Source organism: Sinocyclocheilus grahami, unplaced genomic scaffold (assembly GCF_001515645.1).
Source record: "Sinocyclocheilus grahami isolate Dianchi unplaced genomic scaffold, SAMN03320097.WGS_v1.1 scaffold35.1, whole genome shotgun sequence".
NCBI lineage: Eukaryota > Metazoa > Chordata > Actinopteri > Cypriniformes > Cyprinidae > Sinocyclocheilus > Sinocyclocheilus grahami.
In genome coordinates, this window is record NW_015505214.1 from 1,648,045 (window position 1) to 1,659,273 (window position 11,229).

The 11,229-nt window shown below is 39.5% G+C and overlaps 2 protein-coding genes across 2 annotated transcripts; both read right to left on the reverse strand.

The window, feature by feature from the left end:
• Nucleotides 1-6,748: 6,748 nt before the first annotated feature.
• Nucleotides 6,749-8,080, reverse strand: LOC107581478 (dimethylaniline monooxygenase [N-oxide-forming] 5-like; the record flags this gene model as incomplete). Its single annotated transcript, XM_016267057.1, has 3 exons — nucleotides 6,749-7,259; nucleotides 7,372-7,444; nucleotides 7,738-8,080. Coding segments are annotated over 3 exons (846 nt in total), but the record flags the coding sequence as incomplete, so codon positions are not given.
• A 93-nt stretch (nucleotides 8,081-8,173) lies between these two features.
• Nucleotides 8,174-11,229, reverse strand: LOC107581477 (dimethylaniline monooxygenase [N-oxide-forming] 5-like). Its single transcript, XM_016267055.1, has 9 exons — nucleotides 11,078-11,229; nucleotides 10,731-10,919; nucleotides 10,464-10,629; nucleotides 10,186-10,328; nucleotides 9,882-10,081; nucleotides 9,554-9,714; nucleotides 9,178-9,372; nucleotides 8,812-8,884; nucleotides 8,174-8,699 (listed from the first exon to the last, which is right to left on the reverse strand). Exons 1-9 carry the CDS (start codon nucleotides 11,207-11,209, stop codon nucleotides 8,270-8,272), a joined length of 1,689 nt encoding a protein of 562 aa, XP_016122541.1. The 5' UTR covers nucleotides 11,210-11,229; the 3' UTR covers nucleotides 8,174-8,269.

The window sequence follows — 11,229 nt, forward strand, 5'->3', positions numbered from 1 at the left end:
TCCGTGCCCACTGTGTATGTATGTATGTATGTATGTATGTATATATATATATATATATATATATATATATATATAATGCAATCCAGAACACTGAAATCTCCAAAAGTCGTTAACAGCCGTTAAACTTAACATCATGCAAACCAGCTCTACACACACACACAAACTAAAAGTCACATGATAAGACAGAAGGTGTAATGAAAGTGAAAGCGGTCATCTTTTACATTGGGTTATCGGCATTTACTGACAAACATTTCATTAAGGAAAAACTGCTGCTTCACCGGTTAAATGCCAGCTTCCTCTCAATCTACACCTCAAAAAATTATCTTTTAAGCTGGCTGGTGTATTGTAAAGGGAGGAAAGGTTACAGGTTGTTAAATGCAATCAATGGGACTACACAAAGGCCATATAAACAAGAAGCCATATTAGTATCGATTATAAAGGAGAATTGTTAACGATCGTTAATGTCTACACAGCTGACAGCTTTACCTGTTGTAGTTTGTTCAAGCTGTGCACGAAATGGACACTGCTTTTCTGCACTTTTACTTCACACGTCTCCACTCTCTCATGCTGCTCAACTGAGCTGCGTTTATCAGGTGTGCCGTCAGCGCTGCTGTTCAGCAGAGATGAGGACGGTTTGAAAGTCTTTTTTCCACTAAAATTGATGCGCATTGTCTCAGTTTATTACGTCAACAAAAGATGTGATCGCAAAACAATCAGAAAAAAAGTTACTACATGCAACATTTTTAAATGTCAATTTTAGGGATGCTCCCATCACGATTTTTGCAGCCGATACCGAGTACCAATTTCTTGTCATGGTGATCGTCCGATACCGATTCTGATGCTTCATGCTTTATATAGACGGTTCCATAGGGCACACGTGCCTGGCCCGAAGTTAACTTCCGGTCTGTGTTTGTTTATCAGTCTGGCTATGGAGCCGGCTACAAACGCAGTTAAAGTTAAGGCGACGAGTAGACTGAAGTTGGGCTCAGGTGGTTGTGCCGTGGGATGTGTTTCCCATACATTTATTTATTTGTGGCGCTCGCCACAATATCAAAACTGACCGATTTTCCAAAAGGCTTCATTGAATAAACATGAGCACGTACTGCACGTTTAAAAATTTAAACGAGGCGCGGGTGTTTTTATACCACTGTATTTCTGAAGGAAGAGTATCTTTAAAGAATTTTTGATGTCATTTTCATTTCATGTTGCATGCTATATGCCTGATAAAGCAGTGTTTGTGAGCTCAGCTGTGCTCTGTGTACAGCCGTTAGTGGGGAAACCTGTTTCTCCCGCTTTAAAGCACCTCCTGCTGGCAGAGAATGAATTTGTATTTTCAGTAAGTCCGTCTAATTTACGCAGCAAAAATATTTTGCTTCTCCTATATCCACGGGTGGCGTAATAAAAAATGCATTCTGATTATTTGCGGGTGGGTCGCGGGCGGATAAAATAAATCAAATTAAGCAAATATTAACTACATTATTTTCATGAGGCAGATGATTTCGTGTGTGTGTGTGTTCGTTCACCTGATCGGGAAGTTGCAGTGAAAGAAACGGTGACATTCCAGATAAAGTTTGAAAGGAGTAAAGCCTGTGTTAATGCTATTGAGTAGGCTAATATGGCCAAAGATTATATTTTTTTATAAATAAATGTTCATTTAAAAGCAGCCCACGATCAGCGTGTTATGTTACCATTATCCCTTACGGCTCCAACGAGGTTTTCTTCCGTCCTCCACGCTGTGACAACTCACAAAAGACTATTTTAGCCAAGCAGCACGGTGAGCCGCTTCAGAAAAGTGCCGCGGCTGGCCGGTATAAACACAAGCATTAGAGCGGCCGCGATCAGCTCCGGTGGCCGTGTAGCCGTAACGAGCCGCAGACTAGGGATGGGCGATATCTAATCGTTTGCGATATACCGGTAAAAATTCTCCACACAATAAGAATTTGCATTCCCGCGATAATAACGATTAAGTCTAGTTGTTGACATTTCTGTGTGCGACTGTGTGAGTGACGTGAAGGAAGGCGGACGTGAAATTGAGCAGCTCCTTCTACAATCTGGAACAGGTTTGGATAGGGCTGTACAGTGCGACAAAAATCGGTCTGAGCCTTGAGTAAATGTACTATAGTAGCACGTGTGCAAGTTTTACATGTGTATGAGTCGTTTACAAACCTGTTGTCTAGTGCTGTGTTCAAAATATCGATACGACGATGTATCGTCACAGAGATTTGACGATATGAGTATCGATACAGCTGGCCCTGTATCGATACTGTGGCACGTGTGCAGCAGTGGACCACGCTTAATTTTACAACGTTTAAAATGGAGTAGAAAAGTGCTAGAGTTTCTAAAAAAGAATGAATAGAGCATCTGTTAATAATCTGGCCACAGAGGAACACAACTGGGTTGCCTGATATAAAGAGACGTAATCCCCAAAACAGAGCTTCACATTTGCGCAATACGGAAATATCTGCTAAACGTGCTACTTATCTTTGTCAACCTGGCAACCCTGTGCTCACGCACTCTCTCTCCACTGTGGATAAACGCATTTGCGTTCTGAAAACACCGCTTAACTTGCAGTTTAGCTATCTCCACTTCAAGTCTATTCTCAGAAAAGTGTGATTCTTCATCAACTGTTCATTTACGACACAGAGAGAGAGAGAGGCTGTGTATGTACGAATTACCACAGATTTGCCGCATTTCTCTATTAACAGTAAAGTTGTGGCTTTAATTCCTTTAGAAACAATGATGCTACCAGCTCCTTGCTGAGAAAGATAATGTAGCTCTTGAGCGATTAAGCTATTTAGTTGATAAAACTGCGGGGCAGCGCTAAAAAGTTTGTTCCTGAATGTCTGAGTTCGGCCGCAGCGTGATCGGTGTGCGTGACTGCACTTAACACCAAACTGCTTCTGTTCGGCTAGAGTCGCTTTGAACTCGTGCATCTTCGGAAGTGGAGCTGCGCGGAAAGTTACAAAAAATGTTGTGCACACCGCCACACGTAACGACGTCGCACGCACTCAAAGTGAACTTGCGGATGCGTCGAGTATAAATCAGCCTTGAGAGTGTGTGCGTTAGATACTGTGAAGACAGCGCGTTGGTTTAGAACTCTTCTAATTTTCACACGCTCTACAATTTTTTTTAATTGTAGAGAGTGTGTTAATTTGTGCAATGATAACCTACCAGCAATGTAAATTATTTTTTAAACATATTAGAATGAGTACATTACAATATAAATGTATTAGAACGAGTACATTATTATTTATGGGCTTAAAAACAATCAGAATATTGTACCTTGGGGAGTGCACAATGTAAACATGAAACATATACCATTACCTATATTGTACTGTGGTACAGTTCTGGAGGCCCTTCATAATGCAGAGGTCAACTGCCTGCTCTGCCAATAGTTAGAAATGGCACTATAGTAAGCAGTGTTTAATAAACAGCTGTTTTTATAAATTCTGCTGAGGTGAAATTCAGTGCAGTCATGTATCGTGATACGTATCGTATCGTGACTTTGCTGGTGATACACAGCCCTACTGTTGTCCAACAAAGATATTTTCAATTTATTGACATGCTCTCCGTATTAACTTCATAACATAGTCGAGTGTTTGAAATAACTTATTTTTGTGATCAGACGTGGTTTCGTATCAAGGCAGAATAATAAGGCAGAAATCATACTATTTTATAGCATTATATACAGTGATAAAGGCTATGTCAATTAGCATTGCATTATAAATATACTTTATCCTTATAAAAAATACCCAAGATTGCTTGAAGAACACAGATACCATATATTTTGTGCAATCGCATGTTTATTGTCTTCAGGTTTCCTCAGTTAAAATGTCTCTATCTGCGTTTTATTCAGCTACAGCGATCACTGGATACTTCTTCCTGGAGCGTTACTTCTAGTATGCATATATGGAGTTTCTGCGCAAGGGCGCCCTCCGGCTTCCAGTATGAATTAAAGAGTCATTACATTACGTGTGTACTCAGTAATGCTCACAACACCCTATTTTGGGTAAAAATAGGAAAGATAATACTTTTCTCTAAAGAAACAGGATTCCCTAAATTATTGTCATTGATATCATTATCGCAATAAATATCAGAAGTTAGATATATTTTTAAGCCCATATCGCCCATCCCTACCGCAGACGTGTGCAGTGAGGCGCAGATCAGCTCTAACGTCACTGAATCTGCTGTTAAAAATGAACCATCCATTCATATCATCATGCAAAACATACACGACAAATAGCGAATTTTTTCATTGTTTCTCGAAACGTCATAGCATTTCCACACCGGCGATGACATGATTGCGGCGCCACATCATTTACGGCCCCACGTATCATGTACGTCGTCACACGTTGACGTCATCAAATTGCGATCGGTTCGTGAGATCGGCCAAGTGTAGTGAGAACCGATCGAGTCATAAAATGTGATTATCGGCCGATACCGATCTCCGGCCGATCGATCGGAGCATCCCTAGTAAATTTCTCTAGTCACCAGTGGCGACCTCAGAGGACACTGGGTAACTACTGCCTTCCTTCACTTCGAACATGCCTTTCAGATTTAAAATGCAACAATATAACTATCGGTTTGAAGTCGTGTGGATGCATCAAATGTGAGATTTAACAAACTAAACAATTCTCCAAACAACACCAATCTAAACAATTCTCCAAACAACACCAATCATATTTTACCGGCAAAATTAGTCATTTATTTCTAACCAATCACAACACATTTTGTTTTTCGGAAGGCGGACCTTCATCAAAGCCGGAACTAATCGAGCCGTTTGTGCCAGCCTGAGGAGAAAGGTATTGTAATAATGTAAATTATGTGAAAAATAATGCGTTTTTCGAACCACCGAGCATGAGAGCATGTTCTAGTACACCCCCAAAACAAAATCAAGACTTTGTAAAAGAGCATAATAGGACCCCTTTAAATACTCCTTGCTGTACTCCTTGCTGTACTAGTCATACTTTTTGGATGGAGCTTGACTGTCGTATTTTTATTAGAACAAAGTATACAAATGTGTACACAAAAGTACCAGAGTGTACATAGCAATCATTCATTGATCAAAAATTCTAAATTCATTAAATATATATTACATTTTTTATTAATGTTCTCCAAACAGGTGCTGTTGTCCTTGGTCTCCTGTTGGATCCTGAATATTTCTGAATTTTCCCAAAAGAATAAAATTATTTTTATTGGAATTTTATACATATATCAAAATGATTCATCTTGATATCTGTTTACCTTTATAGAACATTTTCCACATTCACCCCAAAAAACCTTTGTGTATACAATTACATAAGAGATGGACAATTGATTCTTATTTTCTTAGAAATATCTCAATCAATATCCAAATAAAACTTTTAGCCTAGCTGGATATATACAAGGTAATATTTTAATGTAACCTCTTTTACTTAATTATTTAAACTATAATTTTAATGAATACCCCAGGCTTTAGTTTTTAAATTATTTATCCACAAAAAGCTTTTATGAGTAGATGTTTCAGCTATTATAATATATCTCTCATAACATATCGTTCAAGGAATAGTTTCCCCACCAAACAGATGACTTTCTTTCTTCTGTGGAGCACAAAAGTTTGGCAGAACGATGACAGTGGTCTTTTTCATACAACCAGGGCATTTTAAGCCTAAAAACGCATCATGAAAGTATCATAAAAGTCAGCAATAGTTTGTGTAGATGGTTTGTGAGAATTTTTACTTTGTTTCCCAAGTAAAATGTAGCTAGGTACACGTTTTGTCATGAGCGAATTAAAGCTGCCTAAATTGTGATTAGATTTAAGATTTGTAATGTTGGTATTTCTGCATTTTTGACATTGACTGATTTTGATTTTCATAATCTTTAAGGAGCAGTTCACCAAAAAAAAAAATATAATAATATTCTGTCATCATTTACTCACCCATACCCTTTTTTCCCATGGAAAATTAAATGTTTTAAGAAATTAGTGTTGTGGAAAAATATAGCCTATAAAATTAAAATTATATAATAAGAAAATTATAAAATAATACTATTCTCACGTAGTAAGTGTCCTAATAGTGACCTTATAGCCTATCCTTGCTTAGCCACAAGAAATTTGCTGTCATGTGCCGATACATTTATTTACAGCAGTAAACATAAACATGCACACCTCGCTTTTTTAGGCTTACTACACCGCAACATACAATAAAAAATTAATTTACAATGAGATGCACTTATGTACATTATTGAGTGTGAGCATTGATTCAGTAAACTAAACGTTGTTCCACGAAAATGTACTGTTATTTTTATTGACATTTTTCTTATTGATACTACAACTGAGAGGGTAATTTCTTCATAATAATACAGTAACATTTTGATATTACTTGGAACAAATCGAGTATGCTCAATAGTTAAAAATCACGTCTGTAGTGCTGAAAAAGTATATTTATACTTTTCATTTAATGCTCAGTAAGTTACAAATACTGTATATTTACTAAATTTATTTGTTACATTTTTAAATTGCATTAATAGCTGGAAGTTATACATCTTTAATGCAACTCAATAAAAAGAATACAAGAGTTTGATAGTGCATGCTGGTTTTCAACAATTAAACCAATAACATACAAAACTACACATAAAATCACTTTTATAATAAAATGTATATTTTGTTCAAAATGTTAACACAAGAAAAAATGCTGATAAATCAAAATAATTCTTCCAAGTCTAAAAATCAGTGTCAGTATTACTACAGCAAATTCACTAAATGTAAGAATCATTTTTACAGTTTAGCCTAGTTGACTTGTGTTGCCAGATTTTATACAGCAATGTTATGTTTCTGATTCACATTACATGATCACTGTGTGGTCAATGACAATGGTGAAAAAGCCCTGATCTTGTCCAGGAGTGATGAAGGGTCTGCTATGAGTGTGTGCAGACTGGCTCTGCTGTAATACAGAGCAGACAGCAGCGCTGCAACAGACACTGAGAATATGAGTGAAAGAGAGGAGCGCTGTGACTGCGGCTCTGGTGTACAGCGTGTTCTCAGGGGCTCTTTGACTCGATCCCACTGAGTCAGGATGGCCTGACGTGCACCTTCCCATCGGCGCGGCCCATGAAGACGAAACTGGTACGGGGTGCAGGGCCCAAAGATGACATTCAGAGCCAGTCTAGGGTCTGTCAGGAGCAACTTCAGGATAGAAGGATGGACACCCACTTGTTTAGCCAACTCATCCATGTAGGGGATGTAGTCCACCTGGATGGTGTGTCTCTGGGCAGCCACATACCTGCACGAGAACACGATTAAGATCAAGATCCACTACTTTTATACATACTTTTAACTGTAGAAATTGTGTAAGTGCTGTCTTATATAGCCTTTTTAAATCAAATGTGAAGAACCTTCGAGCCATTGCTTCCTCTTTTGCTTTAATGTCCTTCATCATTCCAGTCATTGGAGGCAGTTTGCACAGTCCTAAGTGAGAATATCACCGCTTAAGTACAAAAACACTGTATACGTAATGTTCTGCCATATTCATATAGGTCATGTACAAGTACTACAGTATGTTGTCATACTATAACTTTCAGAACTCAAAACCAGTCCAAACTGATGATGATGAAAAAACAAAATTATTGTCTAAAGTTCTTTGTTTAATTCTACAGGGTCTAAAATCCTCACGAAAAACTGTATTACAACATTCTGATGAAAATATACATTAGGAACACCCTGTATTTTTCTGTGTAGACGGTCAGCGTCATGTTTGATACCTTTAAAAACACGAGTGGCCCAGCGCGCCTGCATCTCTGAGATGGGCATAATGGCTCCCAGAGGCTGGATCAGACCAATCACGGCTAAAGTTGGCCGCTCCAGTCCTGGGGGATATACGTATTTGTACAGGGATACTTTGTTCTTTGAGACAGGAATTACATGTGAAGACAGGAAGGGGAATGAGAAAGTGTAGCCTGTGGCAAACACCACCAGATCAATGTCTTCTTCAACAGTGCCATCCTCAAACATCACACTTGATCCACGAAACTCTTGAACGTTTGGCTTGACTGAGACAGTACCGGAGAGGATGCGGTTTGGTAAGTCATCATTGACCATGGGAATTTTGTTCAAAATGTTAACACAAGAAAAAATGCTGATAAATCAAAATAATTCTTCCAAGTCTAAAAATCAGTGTCAGTATTACTACAGCAAATTCACTAAATGTAAGAATCATTTTTACAGTTTAGCCTAGTTGACTTGTGTTGCCAGATTTTATACAGCAATGTTATGTTTCTGATTCACATTACATGATCACTGTGTGGTCAATGACAATGGTGAAAAAGCCCTGATCTTGTCCAGGAGTGATGAAGGGTCTGCTATGAGTGTGTGCAGACTGGCTCTGCTGTAATACAGAGCAGACAGCAGCGCTGCAACAGACACTGAGAATATGAGTGAAAGAGAGGAGCGCTGTGACTGCGGCTCTGGTGTACAGCGTGTTCTCAGGGGCTCTTTGACTCGATCCCACTGAGTCAGGATGGCCTGACGTGCACCTTCCCATCGGCGCGGCCCATGAAGACGAAACTGGTACGGGGTGCAGGGCCCAAAGATGACATTCAGAGCCAGTCTAGGGTCTGTCAGGAGCAACTTCAGGATAGAAGGATGGACACCCACTTGTTTAGCCAACTCATCCATGTAGGGGATGTAGTCCACCTGGATGGTGTGTCTCTGGGCAGCCACATACCTGCACGAGAACACGATTAAGATCAAGATCCACTACTTTTATACATACTTTTAACTGTAGAAATTGTGTAAGTGCTGTCTTATATAGCCTTTTTAAATCAAATGTGAAGAACCTTCGAGCCATAGCTTCCTCTTTTGCTTTAATGTCCTTCATCATTCCAGTCACTGGAGGCAGTTTGCACAGTCCTAAGTGAGAATATCACAGCTTAAGTACAAAAACACTAATGTTCTAATGTTCTGCCATATTCATATAGGTCATGTACAAGTACTACAGTATGTTGTCATACTATAACTTTTAGAACAGTCCAAACGTCCAAACTGATGATGATGAAAAAACAAAATTATTGTCTAAAGTTCTTTGTTTAATTCTACAGGGTCTAAAATCCTCACGAAAAACTGTATTACAACATTCTGATGAAAATATACATTAGGAACACCCTGTATTTTTCTGTGTAGACGGTCAGCGTCATGTTTGATACCTTTAAAAACACGAGTGGCCCAGCGCGCCTGCATCTCTGAGATGGGCATAATGGCTCCCAGAGGCTGGATCAGACCAATCACGGCTAAAGTTGGCCGCTCCAGTCCTGGGGGATATACGTATTTGTACAGGGATACTTTGTTCTTTGAGACAGGAATTACATGTGAAGACAGGAAGGGGAATGAGAAAGTGTAGCCTGTGGCAAACACCACCAGATCAAGAGATGGGCATAATGGCTCCCAGAGGCTGGATCAGACCAATCACGGCTAAAGTTGGCCGCTCCAGTCCTGGGGGATATACGTATTTGTACAGGGATACTTTGTTCTTTGAGACAGGAATTACATGTGAAGACAGGAAGGGGAATGAGAAAGTGTAGCCCGTGGCAAACACCACCAGATCAATGTCTTCTTCAACAGTGCCATCCTCAAACATCACACTTGATCCACGAAACTCTTGAACGTTTGGCTTGACTGAGACAGTACCGGAGAGGATGCGGTTTGGTAAGTCATCATTGACCATGGGATGTTGGTTGAAAACACTGGGGAAAAACAATAGACATTATATAATGTAATTGATTGCAGAAAAGAAGCTTTCATTGATTCTGTCTTGTTCTACTTGTATAAAGATGACCTCTTCATGCTAAGGTACCAATACTAAGAGTGACCAACATAATCAGAGTCTTATTTCTTCTAACGTTCACAGTACCTGTGTGCAGGCTGCAGCCCATAGAGCTTGTGGTTGAACCGTTTATTGAGTTGTTTCTCTCCAAAATTGTTGATAAATCCAACAGGCAACATTTGAATAAGCCAATTACTCATTCTCTTATTAAATAACATATCAGCTGGAACACCATTGTCTCCTACACGATTTAGTATCCAAGATCCCCTTCGGGTGCTCAGATAAACCTGGAATTAAAGTAAGGGAAACAATGTGGAAAACAGAGGCTTCAATAGAAGTAAAATAATTCACACACTATAATTTTTTTTATTCTGTAGATGTAGCATATCACCTGTTTGGCCATTCTGCTCAGCTCCACAGCAATATCTCCTCCAGAGTTCCCAATACCAATCACAACTACCCTCTTCCCTCGCCATTCTTCAGGGTTTTTGTAATCACGGCTGTGGAAGAATTTTCCCTTAAACGTGTTTATTCCTACAGAGAGGATTTGAATGAGGCCTAGTGACTCTTGTACACCAAAGTTTATTATGATTGTTTAGTCTTTATTGACATAGTGTTGTTGCACTTTGCACATACACTCTATTTGCTTAGTCATCACATGTACTGCACCTGGAAAGTCCTGTAGAGGGAGCTGAGGGTGACAGTGGTGTCCAGTGCAAACCATCACAGCATCAAACACCTGCTTCTCTCTCCGACCATCTTTGGACTCTGTCTCTACATCCCACTGTCCAGAGTAAAGGAAGTCTGGCCTTGGTGTAACATGAAGGACTTTTGTCTAGGAAACACAAAACATAAACTGGGGAATTCTTGAAATACAGTACTGTATATTCATAACTTCACAGTTTTAATGTGTCATTAAAACCTTTCAGTTCTGACCTGGAAGCGGATGTGCCGTTTGAGTTGGAAGTGGTCAGCGTACATGCGGAAGTAGTCCATGATGAGGGAGTGGTGCATGTAGTTTGGAAAGTGTGCAGGAATGGGGAAATCACTGTAGCACATCATCTCCTTTGAAGTGTTGATAATCAAAGAGTGGTAAATGCTAGCACGATCTGGATCTGGATTTTCCTAAGATGGAAAGACATGAAGAAAATTGGATCAATTTCTTGGAGCATGTTGTTTATTACTTCTCTGCAACAATCTGTGCCTCAGGGATCAGTGCTTGGCCCCCTTTTTTTCGTCACATGCACAACTTCAACGGACCCAATCATATAGAGATATCTCACCTTAAACCTCCAGAGTCCTCCAATGTCATCACTAGTCTCAAAGCACACTGGCTCCAGACCTTCATCCAGGCAGCATTTGATGCAGGCCAGCCCAGAGGTTCCTCCTCCAATCACAGCAACACGTTTAGCCATGATGATCCAAAACAGTCAGA

Excerpts from the sequence above, each read along its gene's own strand:
- LOC107581477 (XM_016267055.1), bottom strand. The coding sequence starts at position 11,209 with ATGGCTAAACGTGTTGCTGTGATTGGAGGAGGAACCTCTGGGCTGGCC. Across the intron at positions 10,329-10,463 it reads CCCTCTACAGGACTTTCCAG|GAATAAACACGTTTAAGGGA; the intron begins GTGCAGTACATG and ends TCCTCTCTGTAG. Across the intron at positions 8,885-9,177 it reads GGCCACTCGTGTTTTTAAAG|GACTGTGCAAACTGCCTCCA; the intron begins GTATCAAACATG and ends ATTCTCACTTAG.